Raw genomic sequence first — 22,861 nt, 5'->3', positions numbered from 1 at the left:
CTGGATCCCTGCATGTTCCTGCTGTGCTCACCTACCCAGAGCCCCTGGCTTCCTTGCCACTTGGTGTCTTGCTTTATTATTAATAATAAATTATTCAGAGAAGGGCAACAGAGCTGGGGAGTCAGTCATATGATGAGTGGCTGAGGGAGCTGGGAAGGGGCTCAGCCTGGAGAAAAGGAGGCTCAGAGGGAAATTCTGGCTCTCCACAACTCCCTGACAGGAGGGGACAGCCAGGGGGGTCAGGCTCTGCTCCTGGGAACAGGGACAGGAGGAGAGGAAACAGCTCCAGGCTGTGCCAGGGGAGGGTCACGTTGGACAATAAGAGGAATTTCTTCTGGAAAGGATGGTTCAGGCATTGTCAGGGACTGCCCAGGGGCATGTGGAGTCCCCATCCCTGGAGATTGCAAGAAACAATGGACATGGCACTCAGTGCTCTGGGCTGGGTGATAGGGTGGGGATCACTCACAGGCTGGACTCTTGGTCTTGGAGGGCTTTTCCAATCTAAATGATTCTGTGATCAGAAGTTGATTAGCTAAAGCAGATTTCAGTGGATGCTGCCATTATTTGTTCCTCTATCCATTTTACCCCTGTTGCTGGCATCAGCTGCTGCCCTGCACACAAGTCTCAGTGTTGGTATCCGATTGCATAACCTTGGATCAGGATTTACCTGCCCTGAGCACACAGCCCGTGCAAGGGGCTTTGCAGGGCTGAACCAGTGGCAGAAGAGCTTTCCAGAAGTGACACGTTTCTAATAAGGAAGAATATTGCTTGTGAGGGGTCTGGTGTGTTGTCCTTGGGGCACAGCTGTGCCGTGGATCACAGGCTCTGGGACAAGTTTGTGCTGCTGTTCCTTGAAAGCCAAGAACACTCTGCTCAGCTGATCAAGCTCAAATCTGCTTAGCAAGAAGGTACATGCTTCATCTGCTGCAAGGCAGCTGTGAGCAGCATGCATATGGCATGAAACCAGAAGATATTTAGGTGCAGCTCTGGAATCCCTGTGGACAGAGCAGTGTAATAATGGACTAACCTGGGATTTGCTCCTGCTGCAGTCCCAAGAGCTGGGTGTCAGCACTGCTCTCACCCTCAGAGGATTGCCAGGACTTAGCTGAAACAGTCAGAATGGAAAAAAAGGAGTTCATTTTTCCAGCTGTATTTCATGCTTTGCTGTCCCTAGGAGCAGACACTTCCTTTAGCAGGATAGTCCCTATCCACTCTAAAAAAGCTCTGTGGGAGGAAAACATTTTCTTCCTCAGACATCCAGATTTCACCTCCTGCCATTACAGGTTATCAGCAGGAGTAGCTTCCTAACCCTGAGAAAAGATTTTGGTTTTGAGTCAGCTTTTTGTTCCCTCCTTACAAGAGCACCAACAAAACATTAACGTGAACATAATCCACTTGAGTAGCTCTAATTGTGTGGGTGTTAGCAGGCTTAGGCCTCTTCAGGGGAGGACAGTGAGGGAGTGTTGGAAAGCCTGGACATGCTTTTGTTATGTAACAGGACCAGAGCTCTGGCATGCACTAGAAATGCTCAAAAAGGGGCTGTGTTGGACTTAAGCTGTGTTGATGTCTGACTTTTTTTGTATGGCTTTGAAGATGAGTGAGAAGAAAACTGTAGATGTGATACTAGAAATGCTCAAAAAGGGGCTGTGTTGGACTTAAGCTGTGTTGATGTCTGACTTTTTTTGTATGGCTGAAGATGAGTGAGAATAAAACTGTAGATGTGATTCTCCTTATCCCTCTGCTTTTTCTTAGATAGTCCCACAGATTTTGTTTTCTTTCAAAATGAATTAAAGAAGAAACTTAGGAAGTTCTAAGGAAAAGTAGTAACTGAGAAGTTAATATAAATTTAATATAATTGTAGATATTAGTTGATCTATTTTTCTCTGAGAGTAAGGTCAGCAAAGCAAATACTAGTAGCTCTGTTCTGATCTGGTAGATCCTGTAGTGGGTTTGGGGAGCTGCTGGTGTCAAAGGTCTGTGTTGGAATTGTCCTGCTCTGGGAAGTGCTGTGGGGATTGGGGATTTAAGAGACCTGTTCCTTGTCTTGGTAGACCAGCTCTTCCTCCAGTTCTGGTAAGCAGAGCAGTAGTCTGGGAGCTCTGGGAATGGTTAGGCCTGGCTGGAAGCTCTGGCACGCTTTGTCCTAGGACAGCGTGTCCCTGGGTTCATGCCTGGCTTTTGGGTTGGCAGGAGAAGGGATGGGGGCCCGTGCAGGGCTGGGAGGATGGAGAAACAGGGACTCTAGCTAGGGGGGTCTTGATGTGCACTTGAAGAATCAAGGGGCTGGAAAGAGGCTGGACATAAGTGCTCTTACACAGACTTCTCCCAGCAGAGTTTCCTTTCAGGATTAATATTTGTGGGGCTCTGCCCTGTGTTTGATCAGAGCTCAGCTGGTGAGTGACCACAGTGAGTTCTGCCCTGGAGCTGCAGGGCTGCAGTGCTCAGCTTCTCCCTTGGAATGCTTTCCAGAATTGCTCCATGGGCCAGCAGCTGTGTTCCTGCAAAGCTGCTGTGTTAAAACCAAAACTTGCAGGGTCATTTGCCTTGGTTACAGGCTTTTGTGGGAAAAGTTGTGTGAGGAAGGAGACAGTTTAGCCAGGCTGATGGATGGTTGTTAGCAGCTGGAAAGGAAAATGTAATACAGAGCTGGAATGGTGGGGCACTCCCCAAAATCCTGAATAATCGTTCTCCTGGCAGTCTGTCAGAGATGACTTCCTAAGTTATTACTGTTCAGAGGAAAATTAAACATTTAATTGCACAAATATTAGTTTCCTAGGGTTTTTTTTTTAAAGGTACAGCTTTAAAGGCTTGAAGGAAAGGATATGCAAAGGCTTCAGTTTTATTAAGAATACATAGAGACCATGTGCTTGCATCTCTTTGTTGAGATCCACAATCTTGTGCCTGTTTCCTTTTAAACTTTCAAGACATTTAAATATATACTTCAGAAGTGGTCATGGAAAATCCCAAGAATGGAAATTCTGCTTTTTTTAAAAGCACTTCCAGTGTTAATGTATGGTTGCAATGAGAAATTTGATTTAAAAAAACCCTTGTAAGTGATGTGTCATAGCTGTGAAGTCTGTCACAGCAGGAACCCTTCAGTGCTGTGAAGGATGCCTGGACACCTGAGTCACTGGTTTTGCTTTCTGAAAGATGACAGCAAACGCCCTCCTGTAGCGAGCACTCAGCAAGACAGTGTAATGTTTCGAGGGGAAAATGTGAAATACAGACACTGTTTTATCAGGAAACCGACTGCCCTGCCCTGGAGAGCAAAGGGAGGATTAGCTCCTGGTGTTTCTGCCGCTGTCACCACTGCTGGTGGTCAGCAGTTGTGGGAAGACACAGAGAGGTGTCACTGACCACAGCTCAGCACAGCACTGGAGGCAAGTTTGGGAATATCAGAGCTTTGCTTTGTAGGGCAAGGAAGATTGTCACAGTGTGGGAACAGAGGTGGGAAGGAAAATCCTCTCTGAAAGGGGAAGGATTTGGGAGTAACTTTAGCTCCAAGAGATCTCGGGGCAGTAAGAAATGTTTTGGCAGTGCTGGGCACTTGCCAGGGCATGGACACAGAGCAGGGGGGAAGAGCTGTTCCTGTGCTGCTGGAACTGTGCCTGAGGATGAGCAAAGTGAAGGGGACGAGTAGGAGGGAGACTAGACTGATCAAGGGATGGATATAGGCAAATATTAATGTATAACTTCATGAAGATGCACATATTATTCATAATTATTTATTGACTATCATGCAAATCAATGCCATCAGGGAGGTTTAGGCTGGATATTGGGAAAAGGTTCTTCCTCCAGAGGGTGCCCAGGCTCCCCAGGGAATGGGCACAGCCCCGAGGCTGCCAGAGCTCCAGGAGTGTTTGTACAGCACTGCCAGGGGTGCCCAGAGTGGGGTTGTTGGGGGGTCTGTGCAGGGCCAGGAGCTTGGTTTGACATTCCTTGTGTGTCCCTTCCAAGATGGGACATTCTGTGCTTCTTATTCTGTAATTTTTGAATTAAAATTGGATTTTAATTCAATTTAAATCAAATATAAATTAAATTGGATTTAAAAGACAGTAGGATTAGAAAGAAATTTAAATACTTACAGTTGTGTGTGGTGTCTTTTTTCAGCCCTTTGTGTACTGTCAAGGAAAATTATGCACAGAAGTTATTTAAACTGTGTAGTCGCCAAGTGTTCCTATGGTAGTTATCAGTCTTTGGAGTGATCTCCTGGGAAATCCTGAGCTCCAGTTCCTTAGGAGTCTTTAAAGAGAAAACCACTCAGTCTGATCTGCCTTGCAGGCACGGGTGGGCTGTGACACATTTTTTATCTCTGAATTTAAATCCTCTCCAAGGTCTCTGATTGCCCTTCCATAAAATGCCATGGCTTCGTGGCAGGGCTGGAGCAGGGGGATGGGGATGTCCTGGTGATCACCTGGCTGGGGAGCAGCATTCAGGGAACCACAGGTGTAAAACCAGGGTGTACAGACAGCTTTGGACTGGGACATAGCCTGGGAGCTCTGGGTGAGCTGGTGTGTGCCACTGTGTTTGCAGGGATCAGCCTGGAACAGAAGCACTCTGGAGAGCCCCAGTGTGCTGCCCTGGGGTTGCTCTGTGAGCCAGACCTGGGATGTGTTGCAGCAGTCTGGGAAGTGACTCTGCAGTCCTGTTGGTACCACTTTGGTTTGCTGCACCTGGCTCTTCCAGAAGTTTGCATGCTGCTGCTCTTGTTTTCCCAGAAGTGATCCTTATTCTGTTGTGTCCTAACACCAGTAAGGTGTGACAATTTCAAACCCAGCTGCCAGCACTTGGGGAGATCCTGGCTTTTCATGGGTACCTCTTCCAGCTGGGCTGCTGCAGCCTCTACTTCTTGCTAGATTATACCTAACTTCTCAGGTTTTGTTGGAAGATTTCAGGTATTTTATCCAGAGCTTTTCAGTGAATGAGGAAAATCAGTGTTGGATTGCACTTTTTGTGCTTGAATGAGACCAAAATATTCCACAGAGGAAAGGAGTCCCAAAAGACCCAGTGCTGATTTTGATGGCTATTCAGTAAAATTTCCCCAAAAAGAAAAACTTTTTTTTCTTATAAATGAAAAGCATCGACTAACTGCTGTTATGGAAAATGGGAGATGCAGTTTTTAACCAAAATGGCTGTGAAGAAAGGCAGCTCCACAATGTCTGATTGAATTTTAATCCCTTCCCAGAATCCAAAAATCTTTGCATTGGCAAATACCACCCGGCCACAATGGAAATATCCAGAGCCAGGGTAGCCTCAAATACAGAGCAGGGACCACAAGCCAGAGCTTGCAGTGAAACCAAAGATGCGTTAAATCAAGAGCAAGAAAACCTTTTTTTAATTTTTTTCTTTTGAAAGCAGATAAAAGATGATGAGAGCAAGGAAACATTTGCTTCACTCTTTCATAATTTCAGTTCTGAAAGTTTCCTGTGGCTGCCTCTCAGAGCCTGGGGCAGGGAGAGGAAACCCTGCTAGTCCAGAAATGGGAGTGGAGAAGGCTCAGATGGATCCTGCCCCAAACCAAGGAGCACACATGTGATTAACAGTGTGGTGTTAAACCAAACACAAGGTTTTAACGTTAATTAAAGGCTTTTGGCCTTTCCTGACAGCACTGAAGTGCTGAATTCTGCCCTGTGTTCCTGGAACCTGTGATGGCAGCCTGTGCACGTCATCCCTGCCTGTGGTATCTTCCACATCAGCTGGAGCTGGAGAGTTGGACTCTTTCCCTGGCGTTTTGCTGTGTGTTCTGTGCACTTTGCCCAGCAATTAATCCCGTTCCTCCCACTGCCTGTGGGTTTGTCCTCCTCCCACACCTGGGATGGGGCAGTGGTGGAGCTCCTTTGGCTCACTCTGTGCTTGGTTTCTCAAGGGGAAATGGAATCTCTGACTTCCAAGGAGCTGACCCAGAGCCCAGATGATGAGAAATGATTTTGGCTTTCTGGTTTGGTCCTCTGCTATTTCTCCTGCTCAGAAGGAAAGTGTGGCATTCTCCAGCAGTGCTGGTTGATTCCTCTGATTCACAAAGCAGGGAGAGGTTAAAAACTGGAGAGAATTTTATGTCCCAGGTGTGCTCATGCTGCTTCAATCAATGCTTGTAGCAAGAAAACCTGGTACTTCTAGACCCTTGAAATTCTTACTTAGCTAAAAATTGAGGCATTTCATCAGGAAAAGAGTTCTGAGTACTTGGGAATCTTACAAAGAGGGTGAGGACCCATATTAGCTGCATTGCCAGGCTGAGTTCTCAGCTTGAATCAGTTTTCTGGTCTTCCTGTATAACAAGAGAGCAAAGGGTTAAATTCTGCCAGGATTTGGAGTATATTTGCATATAATTGTCTAATCAGGAATTGAATGGCCCTTTGGAATTGTGCACTGAGCTGTGTCTGAGAACGATGTCTTGGCTGAAAGAATAAGTGAGATTTAAGCAGCTGGGAGGGAAATGTCACTTAACCACAGAAAGGTGCAGAATGGCAGCAGCTTAGGGGTTTGGCCTGGGAGGAAGAGCAAACCCACAAATGTGTCAAGGGAGGGTCAGGCTGGAGCTCAGGGAAAGGTTCTTCCCCAGAGGGGCTGGCACTGCCCAGGCTGCCCAGGGAATGGGCAGAGCTCCAGGAGCGTTGGGACAGCGCTGCCAGGGGTGCCCAGGGTGGGGCTGTTGGGGGGTCTGTGCAGGGCTGGGGCTGGGCTGGTGATCCTGGGGGTCCCTCCCAGTCCAGGACATTCTGTTTTCTAAGGTTTGCCTTGAGGTGCTGACCAGAGGATTGGGGTTTTCTTTATTTAGTTGTTTTTATTTGGAGGACACATAAAACATTTGTAAACCCAGGCAAAAATCCTGCTGGAATTGTCTGCTTTACTCTCCTGTCCTGTGTATAAGTCCCTGTATTGGGGTTGGTGTAGGCACCTCTGAAGTATCAGAGAGGAAAGGAGTTAAAGGTTTGTCAGCATTGACTGGATTTTCATTGAACATCCTAAGCTCCTCCTTGACAGATCTCCTGGCATTAACCTGGAAGTATTCACACTCCAAAGGATCTTTTGTGGATTTTAAGCAGAATATTTTAGTCTTGTGCTGCTACTTTTATTTTTTAGGTGTTAAACACAGTGATGAATATTAAGATACGTTTTTTTTTTTTTTACTTTAGGGAAAAAGGAAGAACATTGAAGAAAGTTTAGACAGCTATAGTAGCAAATGCCAAGTGTTCTTTTTTGTGGTTGCAGACTGTTTCTCAGGATAATGCCAGCATTGTTGTTCTGCTGATTTAGTTGGTGATCTCCATTTACAACCAGCCCAAGACTAAAGAGGGAATTTTCTCTCTTTTATATGTTCCTGCTTGTAAACCTTTGTGATCTGAGTCATTGCTGTGACCAGTGACTTCAGGGACTTGGCTGAGGAAATACTCCTTTTAGCTGAATGCATTAAGTAATGCAGCCTTCCCATCCTCAGCATTCTACACCTGAGACCAGTGTCATTTGAGATAGTGTCAGGGCACCCATTTCCTCCTTCCCTGACCTGTCAGTTGGAGTTCTGCTAATGGAATTGTTTAGAGGCTAATGTGTTGCCAATTTAAAGCACACCATCAATATAAAAATACAGAATGAGATTATGTACTCTAAATGGCATCTGCTTTAAGCTCTGTGCTGCTTAAGATACTTTGCATCTGTAAAATTCTGCAGCTGCCTGTCCTGGATAAATTGCTGCATGGAAGGAGGTACTGGATTTTGTGAGCTCTTTTTCCAGGAAGGTGATAAGGTTATTTTCCTGGTTATGAAGCATTGGACACATGGGAATCACGTTCTTCCTTTGTTGCAGATCACAGAGGCCTTGTTGAAGGAGAGAGATAAACAGGCAAAATGGAATGGGATCCCCTTGCTGTTGCAGAAGCTGTATGAGCACAGCCACCCAAACAGCGACTTCTCCCAGTGCCAAAGCATCCTAAAGGTACTGGCTGCACCCTTCTTCCCAAAGCTTGACATAATTCTGTTGTGGCTTTCTTTAAAGTCTACTGTGATCATACTCTTAATTTCTTAATTTCTTAAGCTGTCTGCATGATGGTATCTGTCAAAAATTGGCTGGTAAGTAAGAGCTGGGGTGCAGGTGATGATTAGTCAGTGGGATCACACAGATAGTGGAAGATAATTGTATTTATAGTGATGAACAGTTTTCTTCTTGAGCCATCTCTATTTTTCTCCTACATGCAGGAAATTTCTCCACTTCTCTCGATGGAAGCCATGGTTTATGTCACAGAAGACAGAAAAGCTGCTCAAGAGTCCAGTTTCCCAAACACATACACATTTGATTTGTTTGGAGGAGTCGATGTAAGTGTGTTTATTCAGTATCAAAAGATCTGCATGATAATCATCCCACTGAAAAATCTCTTCAGTGAGGTCTTTGAAGCTTCTAAATGCAAACTACAGAATTACTTTACCGATTTAATGTTAAGCATTAGAATTGTGCCAGTTTCTGTTAATCACAATAGGAAAAGGGTGTCTTTTTCAAGGTGTTACATCCAAAGTGAGGTGTTTAGTTCTTATATGATATAGAATACCTGACTGTTTCTTGAGTCAGTCTTTTTTTTTACCTTAAAAAAGATTAGACCTTTAGTTCTGAATGAAGACAGTTTCAGTGATTCCTGGTTGTGAGATAAAATAAGAAATGGGCATTGGAGCAGTGAGAATTTCACTTAACGCTGCGGGATCTGTGGCAGTTCAAGCACGCCAGGGCTCTGTCCTAACCAAGGTGTCTGTGTTTATTGCTTCATCTCTGCCAAAGTGTTTAAGCAGAACTGGAAGGTTTCTGTGGACATGCTGGCAATTTCTCATTTTGTTTATTTGCTCTAATTCTACATTGCACAAATACCCATTTGCTCTGTTTTGTGGTGCCCAACTCTGGCTTGGCTTTCATTAGAAATGTATTATTTGTACTTTCCAGTGAACTAATTGACAGACTCTTTATTTAGCTTAACTAAACAGATTTTGCTATTTATTTTTTGTCACGTTTATTTTTTGTTATTTTGTCCTTGTAACAGAAATAACATTTTTGTTATTTTATTTTTTTCACAAGTAGAAGCTTGCTTTTACTTAAAGCTGCTCTTTGTGTTGTTTTGAAATGAGCACTGCTTTAGTTGCTGCTGTCAGTCGAGGGCAAAAGCCTTCAGCTACCCAGGCAAATGAGAACACTATGAAAATGTTTGAAATTTCCCTTGTTTTTAAAGGGAAATAGTGGTACTTCTGTGTAAATTATTTTAACATAGTGCACAGAATCTGTGTGTGTTGGGGACAAATTTTTTGTTTGGTTTGGTTAGTTGGGGCTTGTTATTTTTTTTTTCCCCCTTGGGCTGGAGATGGTAAATATCAGATGCACTGTAATTACCTGGTGCTGTGGTCAGAGATTTGGCTGATAGAGGTGGGTTTAATGTGATTAAAGGCAGATGGAAGCCAGTGCTGTGTGTTTTCAAAGGTTCTGCTCCAGGATTTGGAAGGGAAGAAGTTTGATCTGCTGGTGCTGTGTGTGCCACATGCTGATCTATATTGCAATATTTTGAGCTGTGGAACATGAGTAACTTTGAAGGACACTCAGTTTGCAGTGTACTCTCTAGGCTGCAATGTGTGAGACTCTCTAGGCTACAATGTGTGAGACTTAAAATATTTTTGGATTCTGACAGACTTTACATTGAGGAATAGCAAAGCCAGCTCGGTGGCTCCTCCCTTTATATGAAACCATGTAAAATGAGACCTGAGAGTGAAAATACACCAACCTCATGGATTTTATACCTGAATGTAACCCCATCCCAAGAAACACGATCTCATCATTCCCTTTCTGCTCCTTCTGCCTCTGCTGAGAGGCAGAAAACCCAAGAATTAAAAGCGTAAACCCCAAGCTTTGAGATGTGCATTCTCCTCCTAAAACACAAGCCATTAATATGAGATCTGTATTACTGCAGTCATTTTTCTCTACCCTATTAATGCTACAGCTACTACTACAAATATTGCTAAATATGTATATTCCTCTTAAAAGCTGCCTATTTATTTATTTATTTGTTGGTGCTTTTAATGTAGCCTCCAGTGATGTCAAGGTGGTTTCCTGTGTGTCTGGATCAATAGTTCATTAAAAGAAGATGGGACAAATAGATCAAGTTGTAAACTCCTAAATATCTTGTGAGTTGGCACAGGCTGGGTGATGCCTGCATTGCTGTCAGCAATTTTAAACTGAATTTTAAAACCAGCACCATTTTCAGTAGTTCTTGCAGAAGTCATCGGCTCTTTCTGTTTGCCAACTTCCATTTTTAAATAAAGTGCTGTTTCTTCAAATGTTTTAAGCTAAACCAGTGGTACAGACTAGAACAACTAAAGATCAGTTCTACATCAGTCAGAACCACAGTCCTGCTCTTGGAAAGCTGATTGTTACATTCCTTAAATAGAAATATAAATGTAAATATACATACAGGGTCCTGTACACAAGCAGTGGTTTTTGGAGCTGAGATAAAATCTGGAGCTGCTAAATTCTGTCTGGACCTGAAATGTTTTGAAGACCAGCAAGATTTAGGGAAAGCCTTTGCAAAATTTGCATCTCTTTGCAGGTTATTGCTAAAGATTCCTTATTTTAAGAGATGTGTGATCACCATCCTTGATGTTATCTGGAGGCATGTGAAATTACATTCCTTGCAAGCTCAAATTCTTTAAAACTTGCCAGTGGGAGGTTATTTTGTACAGCTCTTATTGTTTCTTCAGGGTAAATGCAACTATAATTTGTCAATATGATTTTGATACCAGTGGGGGTTTGATTGTAGAGCCTTCATTATTCACCTCTGACTTCAGCAGAAACAGATTTGGGTTTGTCACTGACAAATTAATTGGTTATTTGTATCTCGGTGATCATTCCCTTAATTCCTTGTCTTACTTTTACAGCTTTTAGTAGAAATTCTCATGAGACCAACCCTTATTACACAGAAAAAGAAGCAGAAAAGTAAGTAAACAGGTGGTTTATTGCTTTCTTTTCCCCAGTTTTCCCTGATGTTCTGCTTCAGACAGAAATTATTCTACTCTTCTGTTATTCTCTCTCGATCCCAGCAATTTCCTGTTGATTCATTTAGGAGTGAATCACTGGTTTCTTTGTTCTCCCTGGTACTGACTCGTGCTGGGATTTGGGAGAGTCACCTGTTTCTGGCACAGGTCTGGAGCTTCACGCACTCAGCACAACACACTTGACTCAAAGCACTAAATCTGCAATCAGTGGAAACTCTCCTTGCTCCTGTGGCTACAGCTACAGTGAAAAATTATTAATAATAAGCCACAAAACATTGTTTGTGTAATGGAAGCTACAGAGATTGTAAGATGAGTAGCTCAGGAAAACAGCACGCTTTTTGTTACATGACTGCTCATTTCCACATTGCTGTAGGGACAGGGGGTGGGTGCAGTGACTTCAGCTCCTTTCCTGCTGGAGCAGCTTGGCTGCAGTGTTTTCATTTCCCCTGTTTGGGATTCTGCTGGTTCCCTGAGCCCTGCTGAGGGAAGGGAATGTCGTGGTGCACCCTGTGCCCGCTAGCCAGGAAACTTCAAAGGTGAAGTGACTAGACTTTAGGCAATTGAAGGTCTGTGCTGAAAACATATTTTAAATATTAAAGTGCTGTGGCAAAGCAGATTGGAAGTTTTTCTGTGAAGTCCAGGTGCAGAGAAAACACGCATGAGTTTCCAGTGGAGAAAACTGCATGAACTGACATTTTTTTCCCAATACAAAAATAATTTAACATGTGAACAGGTTGGGTGTAGAGTGTTTCTTGTGGCTTCTATCCCATAAGGCATTTGCATGTGTGCTCTGAGCTGGCAGCCTGAAGTTGTCACCCATCCCCAGCTCTCTGTGTCCCTCCCATGCCAGGGCTGTTCCTTGGCAGGGAATGGCTGCTGACTGTCTGCTCTCTCTTTGCAGTAAGTGATGACCTCATCAAGGACTGTTTAAGCATACTGTACAACACCTGTATATGTGTAAGTACAGCTCTTCTGGTCACTTCTTGCATGTGCTACTTGATATGACAATAAACAGACTTTTAAGTGTAATTTAAACTTACTCTGAAGCTTTACATTAAAATTCCTTCAGTTAAATACAGCATCACTCTGTATTTTGATGTGTTGCTCAAATAATTCATTTTCTGACCTGTATTGGCAGCTTAAGTTCCCTTGTTTGGATCTTTCTGTCTCTGTTTCCATAGGAAAGCTGTGCCAGCTTTATGTTATGTTATGTTACAGCTTAAAATCTGAAGCTGAGAATGGATGCCTGTCAAGCTCAGCTACAGCTGGTCTTGTTCAGAATTGGGGCTGGCAAAGGGTTTTAAATTTGATCCTGCAACTCCATGTGCTGGATTTTAGTTCAGTCCAGTAGTGGCAGATCAGTGCAAAGGAAGGTGCTGGGTTAAAGGCCTCTGGAAATACCTTGTCATTCAAATCCTGAAGCTAAAAGCAAAGGCCTCAGCTTATGCATGCAGGGAACATCCTCAGGATTGTTTACTTCATCACACGCCTCATTATGCCAGAGCCTAGGGAACACTGTTTAACAAAAATTTTAAAAAGAGCCAGTTAGTGGCTTGGAGCTCTTCCAAAAACATCAGTCTGATCTCCAGAGTTTGAGTTTGAGACTAGCTCATGTCTCACTGATAAGGATCTGTGTACACATGGGAGAGGGAAGAGAGGGAACACTTTTTTCCCTGGCTTGGATGATTTATTTTTTTAACTGCAGGTAATACAACTTTTGCAAACCGAGAGTAGCATTATATGCTAAAAAAAAAAAAAGTTTGTAATTTCTAGACTAGCTGCTCTGTTTTAATTCACTTTGGTATTACTGCAGGGATTGGAGGAGAAGTGTCCAGGATCACAGAAATGGTCTGTGGGCAATATTAGCTGTTTTTATGCTTATCTGTAAATATTGGGGAAATATCTTTGCCAGTCTGGTTCTGTGAGCACTGAGAATGTGTCTCATGGATAAGACACAGCTTTGCAAGCAGTGAGGATGTAACTGTGAGTTCCAGGAAAGCCTGGCTGTGCTCTCAGCAGAGCTCAGAGCATGAAAGGCAGCCTTAAACCTGGGTTTCCATGCCTCAGTCTGACTTTGGGGTTCATCACCCTGTTCTTTTAGGCCAGGTTGCTCAGACAGCAGTGGTTTGGGAGCTGCTGTGTGTGCAGACCATGGCATGGAGCTGGTCACAGTTTGGATACAAGCAGAGCCCAGGCAGGCAGGCTTGGCTTTAGGTTCAGACAAGGGAGCAGCTGCCTGGAGGTGAAGCCTCTCCTTCCCGTGTTGCTGCCAGCACCACGCTGACTCCCAAGGCAGCTGCCTGGAGGTGAAGCCTCTCCTTCCCGTGTTGTTGCTGACTCCAAACCAGGACTGGAGATGGTTTTGGTTGCCACAAACACGACATTGCCTGGTTTCAGGAGCAGCTGGCTCAGCAGCACATCCTGTGTAGGGCTGTCCTGCTGTGCTGTGCCCTGGCTGCTCGGGGTGGGCTCTCACTGGGCCTGTGTTGCTCATTTGCAGACGGAAGGAGTCACAAGGCGGCTGGCAGAGAGAAACGACTTTGTGTTGTTCCTGTTTACACTGATGACAAACAAAAAGACATTCCTACAAACTGCAACGCTCATTGAAGATATCCTGGGAGTTAAAAAGGTTAGTTACTGCTTTCTTAATATCATTTGTATGGCTTTTCAGCCCAGTGGAGGAAAGAGAGCTGTTTCTTTGAAGAGTTGCTGAGGATAGTCCTCAAAGCTGCCATTCTCACTTCTTGTAGATTATTTGAAACCTGCCTGTTCACACTGGTAATTAACTTCAGTCACTTCTCATAAAGAAGCCAAACTATTGCTGTGGTGTCATACTTGTAGTGCTTTTATCCAGTTCAGAGAATGGTGGCAGCTGTGTCCCCATGGTCTGAGTCACTAAAGAATAGCCCATATTGCAAATAAAGAAAATGAACCTCATATAAATTCAGTTTTCATCCTTGCCTGCTGATTGTATTTGACATACTTCACTTGTGCTCCTCACATCTGGGAGGTTTCCTGTGTATTCCTGGGTGTTTGTCACCTCTCTGAGAAGTTGTAGGCTGGGGACACAGGGCACTTAAATCTTCTGCACAAACCTGGTTATTGAACTTACCAGCATCAGTTGCAGCTCAGTGCCCTGATGTGATGCAAGTAAAATACTCGAGGTGTAACCTTGGGAAAACCTTGATTAGAAAGAGTCTGTGTACATTTTGTGGAGAAGGCCAGGAGTCTGAAACCTAATACTTTATTATTTAGAGTAAGATTGAGGTTGATATACTTCCTGAAATAGGAAACAAGCTTAGTTTATCTGAACAATTTTTTTTTTCTGAAAGCTGTTTTCAACATATTTTTATTAAAAAGAACTTCTGATGAGTAGACTGAGAAATAATTTAGAAGTTCTTATCTGTGAGTTTCAAAGAAAAGACAGGAAAAAACAAAATTGAAATGTCTAATACCTAAACATAATTTACGTATTAAATCAGGTTGTGGTTTTGTGGGTTTTTAGTTAAAAAAGGCCCCCACATGTTTTTTGTAAATATAAAAATAGTATTTAAAATATGGATATCTGTACTTTTGGAATTGCTGAGCCTGACAGCTGTTGTAGATCCCAGCTGCTTCCCTTTGTTACACTGGAATAACCCAGAGGGCTCCCCAGGGAGGACCTGCCTGTGTTCACTTACTGCCCTGTGACTGAGCTGGTGTTGTCTCCTCCAGGAAATGATCCAGCTGGATGATATTCCCAACCTGGCCAGCCTGGTGTCCAGCTTTGACCAGCAGCAGCTGGCCAACTTCTGCAGGATCCTGGCTGTCACCATCTCGGAGCTCGACACGGGCAGTGATGACAAGCACACACTTCTGGCCAAAAATGCCCAGCAGAAAAAAAACTTGGGCCCTTCCCGAGCTGAAATTAATCAAGGTAATTGTTGTGTTGTAACAAATCAGAATAATCTCAGCAATGTCTAAATTTTTCCTCTTCTCAGTGTCACACTGTATTATGTTTCTGAAAGATACTAAAAGTGTTGTGTCTTCCAGAGCGTTTTTCTTGATTCACTCCCCTCAGATTGTTTCCTGAAAATAATGTTTCCTATTAGTGAAACTGTAGCATTTGGTTTTATGTGGTATTGCTAATTAGGTGGGTTAACTTCTGTCATTACAGCATTCTCTGAGTAGCTTAAAATAATTGGATTTGTTTTCTATGCCTTAGCCACATCCATGGACTTCCCCTTAGAAGCTCTCAATAATTCTGTGTCCTCCATAAAATATGAATTCCTGAGCTAAAGCTGCCTGCAGTGTGGTTGCTGTTGGAGCAGTTCCTTCTCTGATTTTATCTGATGCTGTCCTGAACAGGATGTCTTGTCTTTATCAAAAAGAGAAGTGTGTTTAATATTAATTATGTTGCCCAGTGTTTCCAAACCAGCCTTGGAACCCTGTGGGGCTGATCTCAGCCTTAACTTTGGGCACAGTGCAGCTTTCCTTATTGTGCTGGGTACTTCTCAGGTGCAGAAGTCTTGCCTAGAAGGATGAGTAGGAATTGGAAGAAGTTAAAAGTACCATCAGATGCAGAATCTGCTGTTTTCAGCTCTTGCTGTGCTGAAAAGCTTTTGGGCTTCTGAAGCAGATATTTGCATAGGCCCCTGCCAAGCAAATGTTTAGCTAATCTTTTTTTATGGGCACAATCAGAGACTGATTCTAAGGCTGAACAGTATATTCTATTTAAAAATTTTTATCAGGGAGCTTATTCTTTCAGAGATGCAACTCTTTTATGTAATGTTCATGGGCAAATTCTGTGTCCTTTTCTCCTTGCCCCTGCAAGTGGGAAGTGAAGCTTTAGCCATGTATCTTTAATAAACAGGTCCTGTAATTAAGTTGCTCTTGAAGGCAAGCTGCACCTCCCCAAACATTCTGCAGAGCAGTGACTTCTGTCCTTGCACTGCTCTTTCTGAGGGTGCAGCTCCAGAGTTAAAACCCTCACACCTGGAGCTGCTGTGGTGTGTTCTCCACCTGTTTGGCTCCATGAGGAGCTAATTCAGGAACCTTCAGCTTGAAAAGCTGTCAGATTTCCTCCCCACTGCTGCAGGGAGCCAGTTCAGTCGCTACAGACCAACACCACGGGAGGGAAAATGAAGGAGGAATGGGGAGGTAGAGCTGCCCCTTCCAAAAAGAGCTTTATTTCTGCCAGCTTAGTTTGCAGCCAGATCAGTTCCTTGATAAAACTGGAGAGCAGCACTGAATTATTGCTGGGGTATGGATGCTCTCTTGCATTCCTTAACAGGAGAGTGCACTGAATTCTTCCATCTTCAGATCTTTCTAACCAGTTCTTTTTAACCATGCACTTCTGTATTCCTGAGGTAGACGTGCTGGTACCTTGTGGTGATCTTACACTGTAATAAAATGATTTCTCTTTATTTTTTGCAGCTACACTTCTGAATATTCCAGGCTTCATCGAGCGGTTGTGCAAACTGGCCACACGGAAGGTGTCTGAAACAACAGGGACCTCCAGCTTCCTGCAGGAGCTGGAGGAGTGGTACACCTGGCTGGACAATGCCCTGGTGCTGGATGCGCTGATGAGGGTGGCAAACGAAGAGGCAGAGCAGAGCAGTACAGGTACCTGGCTTGCATCCCTCCCCCCACCAGCTGCTGAGGCTTGTCTAACCTTGCTCAGGGTTTGCCACGTGTTCCTTTTCCTGTCATCTGGTCCTGATTCCCCTTTTCATACTCACATATCAACATTTAGGTCTGACTGCTGTTTTGTTCTCATGTAGCACTGATTTTTTTACTGAATTAAAATTAGCCAAAGGAGAGCCCTTCCAGCAATGTGTGCCCTTTGCATGCCTAGCTAACACTGAAGTGCTGTGCATCCTCAGCCCTGACCTCCTCTGGAGTGATTAAAATAACCCTCCTGTGATAAGTGACTTAGCCAGCATTTTACTCCAAAACTTTGGCTCATGACTTTGGATTTGAATGCTTCATACCAAGCAAGTGGCCCCTTCTTTAAAAAGGAGAGGTAGTTCCAGCTAAATTAAAGAAGTTAATTGGAAAAAATATATATAATTGTTCAGGTGGAAGTGTTAAACAACCTTAACAGCATTTAGGAAAATGCTTTGGAGCATCTGTGTGCTTTGTTTCTTCACCCTTTGGTATGACAAAAATGCAGTGTATGTCTGGTAGAACTCAAAGTACTTCATATTCCTGCTTCTGCTCTTAGCAGGGTAATTCTCTCTAAGGTTATGAAAATTATTTAACTGTGGTCTAAGAATACTGGTACTGAGGTATGAAATGAAAGCAGATTTAATAGTAAGTGCTTCTGATAATCTCCCATCTACTTTTATTACCTTTCTGCCATGCCCTGGTGCAGTAGTCTATTAATTCATTTAGGTGAGCCTACTTATTTTAAGGAGATGCTGCCATTTAGTTGGTTACAGAAAAAGAATTTTAAAATCTGATTTTATCTCTAAATTTTCAGCTATATTTTTTCTCTAGCATGTAATTCAAATTGGTTATTTGCTGTACATTACTATTTTTAGTTAAGAAGAAAATTGCAGCAGGTGTGTGCTGCTCCTGCAGCTGCAGCATTCAGTGTAAAAGTAACAACTGTAACAAATCCTTTGGTGTTGAAGCTGCCTCTCACATCTTTGCCATCTTTTTCAGAATCTTCAGATGAGAGTGGACTGGCCAACACCTCCACAAGGACACAGCTGCCCCAGTCCATGAAGATCATGCACGAGATCATGTACAAGCTGGAGGTGCTGTATGTTCTCTGTGTGCTGCTCATGGGCAGGCAGAGGAATCAGGTGAGCCCCAGCAGATGCTCACACCCACAGTTGGTGTCTCTTTAAACCTGAGTGCTCATGAGTGAGGTCATGGGCACAGAAATGCCAGGGCAGAGCTCAAGGTACAGAGCTGGGCAGTCCATCCTGCAGCCCTGCCCAGACAGCAGGCAGCATTGCACAGGGCTGGGCACACACTGCTCTGGTGCAGGAGGATGCAGGAAGTGTCTGGGTGCCTGGATGCTGCAGGAGCTGCTCTCAGGTGTTCTCCCCCATCCTGGTGCCCACTTTGGATGGAGCCCCTTCAGGCCTTACCCTTCTTTGGCTTTCACTTCTGGAAATGTTCTGGATGACTTTTGCAGCATATTGCCATGACTTGGCAAAGTGTGAGCATGCTGTCAAACTCCCAGCTGGGAAGGTGCACTTCAGTGCTGTCTGCACTGGTCACTGCGTGCAAATCCCACTCATCTGTTCCTTTGCCTTTCTTCCTTTTGAAATGAGAAAAAAAAAAATTTTCCCTGCCTCACACAGGCTTATGAAGAACCAGTCACTGCAGCTCAGCTGTGGTTTGATTTAAATGGGTCAAAAGCAGGTTGTGAAGGGAAAAGCAAAGCAATCCTTGGTGAGGTTTTGACACATTTCCAGCTTTGGCAGTCTGCTCAGCTCAGCAGAGCTTGGCACAGCAGGGGCATTCAGATGTCCTGGACATGGGAGGGCCAAGCTGGTGTGGGTTATTGAAAGGCTCTTGTGTTAGGCAGGAGAGGCTGTGGGCAGGGATTGGGGCACATTTATCTGGAGTATTTTGTTCTCTGATAGTAACCTCCCAGGTATGTCACAAACACCCACCAGGGCAATCTCCTAAATCTCTTAATCTGAATACAAGGTGCAGTTATAGCTCAGTCCCAAACATAATTCACCTGTTCCCCCTGAACCTACAGCAGAGCTTGTGGACCTCCCATCCCTGGAAGTGTTCAAGGCTGGGGCTTGGAGCAGCCTGGTCTGGTGGAAGGTGTCCCTGCCCCTGGCAGGACTTTAACATCCCTTCCATCCCAAACCATCCTGGGATTTTGTGACTCTAAGCAGACACTTGGCATTAAAAGAAGCAGATTCTGCATAAGAGGAAGCAGAGAGAACCAGTAATTCCTGCAGAAACCACAGTCACTACCACAAACAACTCCTAATCATGTTGTCATTCCTTCTAGAAATGCTGTTTCTCTTAGGCATGAAATAAAATGTAAACAAAGCCCAAAACATACCTGAAACTAGCAGAACATGGATCTATTAGAAGGACTTTTTCTTTTCCATTGTATCAAGGCAGATAATTCATCCCTGCCCGAGTTCCTCACAAGCATGCAGGTTTATAGATTCTGCAGAAACTGCCTGCAGCCTGCACTCATCCTGCTGCTGCTGGAGGTGCTGGATTCCTTCCCTCCCTGGGTCACTTCTGGTGTGTTCCTGTCAAATGTGACAAGGCAAAAAATGTGCTGCTGAAGCAGCTAGCTTTGAAGATGAATTTATCTTTTAATTTCCGGGGAACACAACTCTTATCCTTCATCTGCTATTTCTGCTCCCATGCAGATGAGGAAAGTAAGGATAAAGGTGGCCTGCAGTTCACCTCTTCCAGGACTGATTCAGGACTGGAGTTGAATTCTTGAAGGATTTGAGTTACTGGATTCCAAAACACTTCTTATCCAGAGCCAGGGGTTTTTTTGTTTGTTTGTTTTAGTTTTTTGTTTTGTTTTTTTTTGTTTGTCTTTGGGGGAGTTCGTTGGGGGGGTGTCTTTTTTTTTGTTGTTTTGTTTTGTGAAATCCTCTGCCTTTAAAACACATGCTACATCCTTCATTCCTTCATCTGCATAAGACTTGTGTGGCAGATGTGAATCCCCTGCCCTTCCTGAGAGGCACAGGGAGGACTGGAGCTGAGCTCTTCTCCACGGGAAGCTCTGGAATGCAGGCACAGCAGTGTGCAGCAGCACCCTCAGACAAGCATTTCAGCTGCTTTTTGGTCTCTCTTTTCTGTGAAAGAATAAAAGCACATGATTGTGGTACCAGTCTGAGCAACCAAAGGACCTGCTGGTTTTAGATTGGATTAATTTTGCATAAAATTTTATTAAGGGCATCACAAACCTGCTCCAGTGTGCTGTAGTAATTGACATAATGGTCTGGCATTTGCTTGAAGCAAGGTGCAACCTCCCAAACTCAGCCTGTCCCCAGATGAATCTCTGAATGCTTGGTTTAAACTTGATTGCTGGCTAATTTGCATAAATTGATAACTGTGGTAGCAGTGACTTAGCTGCTCCTGTTGCTGTGTTGGGGATGATCTCAGCCTTGGCAATAAGTGGTGTTTCTCTGCAGATCTGGGCCTTTGCTGCCTTCTCATTATGGTCACACCCTAAATTACTCTCCTTATGTATTTTTCTAGTCTGTCCTGCATGTCTGTGCTGTGGTGAAGAGCCATCAGTTGCTTTCCTTGCTCCTGCTGCATGGAGCCACACTGCACACACAGAAACTCAGCTTAGCAGAGACAGTTTTAGTGTTGGGAAAGAGCAGAGCAATTCCTGTGAAACTGGATGGCAGCAGGAAAAAGCCAAAGTAGTTTGAGGGTTGAGTATAGAGCAGGGATTGTCTTGGCATCCTCAGGCAGAGTAATTGTAATGAGTTTGGGCTCTAGGAGAGAGTGATGCAGAGGCAGTGATGCAGCAGAGGAGCTCAGTCAGTGAGAATTCAGAGCTGAGCAAACTAAACTGCACAGATTTGAATTCTCATCATTTGGAGAGGAGCAGATTGAGGAGTTAAAACTGAGTGTAGAGAGCTGTTCCTTTAGTGAGGGTTGAGGCTCTTGCAGGCAGCTCAGGCTCTTGGCTTCCTCCTGTTGTGCCTGTGCCATGGAGGGACAGGGGCACTACAGGGAGCACTTGGTTCAGAGAGATCCCTCAGAGCTGCTTTTGTGACTAAACCAGAATGTCCAAGAGGGTTTCAAAACAATGGAGCACCAGAGGACTCCAAGCTCAGCAGTGGGGGTGGGTGGGAAGGAGCTGGATGCTCCTCACGTGTGTAATTGAGGTGTCCAGCAACAGGAATGTGATTTCCATCAAGGTGGGACAGCCAAGAGGAGTGCAAAAAGCCATCAGCTGTGCTGCAGGCTAGAACTAAAACTTGTAAAACAGCATCAGCTTCACGTATTTTGATTCATTCAGGTGTTTGAGTAAATAAAACAAAATAGATTGATCTCTTGAAATGCTGCTGGTTACAGTTCTGGATCTTGGGACAACCTGGGGTATTTCTAAGTATTTTTGTTTGTTGGTTTTAAGGAACGTGTCCATTACTTGTGCACTTAATTTTTGCAAAACATTTTACATTCCAGTCACATGGTTTTCATGTCTAACCACATCTCAAGGAATAATGCTTGTACTAGGTCAACAGCTAATAAGAATCCCACTTTCTATTTCCCTTACTCCTCATCTTCTAAATTCCTTACATCAAAATTATCCCATCTTGGACTGAAGGTATTAAAAATCTGTTCACACCAAAATTATTAGCTTTTTTAATATGAATAAACAGGATGTACCAGGCAGACTGATAAATGAACCTGAGCAATTTGACATTTTTTTCTCTTAAGTTCAGCTTCTCTTTGACCTGAAGGAGCAGTGTGGTGTGGTTGTGTTACTGCTGGACTCTGCTCAGGATTCCTGCTAAGGTGTTTTGGTGAACAAAACCAGTATTGGTAGGTTTTGTTGTCATCAGAGGCCTGTGTCTGCAAAGGGAAAGGATTCTCAGGGGATTGAGTGGCTGCAGAATATCCCCAGCTAAGCTGTTTGCTGTAGATGCTTTTTCAGTGTGCTGGAAGTGATATCCTGATGTCCAAAGCTGCTTCCAGAGACACAGTGGTTAACTGAAGCACTGGTGAAGAACTTTATCCCAAAATAAAGTGTTTTCTATCCACATCCACCAAATGGAAGCTGCTGCACTGTGGTTAGCACAAAACACTTGCTCTTTGAGGCAAGAATTCACATCCTTTTGTCAGAAAATGACATCACTGTGCCTATCTGATTGCAGACTATATTAAATCTGTGTTTGAGGCTGGAGCTGATGTATTTGTACCTCTCTTGTTCCCCAGGTTCATAAAATGATAGCAGAGTTCAGACTCATTCCTGGCCTCAATAACCTGTTTGACAAACTCATCTGGAGGAAGCACTCAGCCTCAGCCCTGGTTCTGCATGGACACAACCAGAACTGTGACTGCAGCCCGGTGAGGAACCTCTCAGTGGATTTTCATCCTGGCACACAATTCTCAGGAGCTGTGCTGAGTAACTGAGTGTTTGTGGCATTTAGATTTTGTGGGATTATTGATTTCATTGAAGTCTATCCTTAGCTCCTGCTAGCAATTTAGCAGGGCAAGTTTAGCCTCTCCCTTCTCTCCAGTTTGTTTATTTTAAGGAACATGTCCAATTTGGGAACTGGGAAAGGAGTAAATTCCTGCACCTTGAGGCCAGAGGTAGGAGACAAGCAAAATTCAAAGTAAAGATACCTAGGAGAGGCACAGGGTACAAATTGTGCCACAGCCAGGTTTAGGGGGTTTGGGTTTTCTGTTGGACTCTCTATATGTTTTTCTTTCCAAACCTAGACATTCTGAATTGACCAGTACAGTTCTAAGCTTTTGTGCCTTTGCAGTGAGAAGGAACTGTTACCTGTTATGTGCATAGGCTTGGAGGCAATCTCCATTTCTATTTTGGGAAGTGCAGCCTCTCCATTAGTGCAAGTCACTTGCTCTGCTGTCCAAAGGGGTTTGATTTGGAAAGGTTTTCCATTCAGCTGTTTCATGCCTGCTTGGTAACTAACAATAACCAAAATTACTAAAGCAATGATTTTTTTTTTAATTACCTTTCTTGTCTCCTTTTAGGACATTACTCTAAAGATACAATTCTTGAGGCTTCTTCAGAGCTTCAGTGACCACCATGAGTGAGTATGAGAAGCTGTGGTGGGTTGTGGCTTGGTGCTTTTTGCCTGGCTGTGGTTCCAGGTGTCCTGGGCACATAAAGGGAATGATGTGCTGTCCCTAAACTTGATGTTCCTTTCAGCTC

At 44.0% G+C, this 22,861-nt stretch overlaps 1 protein-coding gene across 3 annotated transcripts in view; it reads left to right on the top strand.

Moving 5' to 3' along the window:
- Positions 1-22,861, top strand: part of LOC120511352 (transient receptor potential cation channel subfamily C member 4 associated protein) — a 36,646-nt gene that overhangs the window by 3,843 nt on the left and 9,942 nt on the right. For all 3 annotated transcript variants that reach the window (XM_039728231.1, XM_039728232.1, XM_039728233.1), the window contains exons 2-11: positions 7,802-7,930; positions 8,191-8,307; positions 10,897-10,954; positions 11,915-11,970; positions 13,514-13,642; positions 14,728-14,929; positions 16,429-16,617; positions 17,662-17,804; positions 21,898-22,029; positions 22,681-22,739. In XM_039728231.1, coding sequence (XP_039584165.1) covers positions 7,802-7,930; positions 8,191-8,307; positions 10,897-10,954; positions 11,915-11,970; positions 13,514-13,642; positions 14,728-14,929; positions 16,429-16,617; positions 17,662-17,804; positions 21,898-22,029; positions 22,681-22,739 — 1,214 coding nt within the window. The remainder of the gene's footprint in view (positions 1-7,801; positions 7,931-8,190; positions 8,308-10,896; positions 10,955-11,914; positions 11,971-13,513; positions 13,643-14,727; positions 14,930-16,428; positions 16,618-17,661; positions 17,805-21,897; positions 22,030-22,680; positions 22,740-22,861) is intronic.

This window comes from Passer montanus, unplaced genomic scaffold, assembly GCF_014805655.1.
Source record: "Passer montanus isolate IOZ18808 unplaced genomic scaffold, ASM1480565v1 scaffold64, whole genome shotgun sequence".
Lineage (NCBI taxonomy): Eukaryota > Metazoa > Chordata > Aves > Passeriformes > Passeridae > Passer > Passer montanus.
Note: the sequence above shows the minus strand (reverse complement) of the source record. Positions and strands in the feature narration are given on the sequence as shown.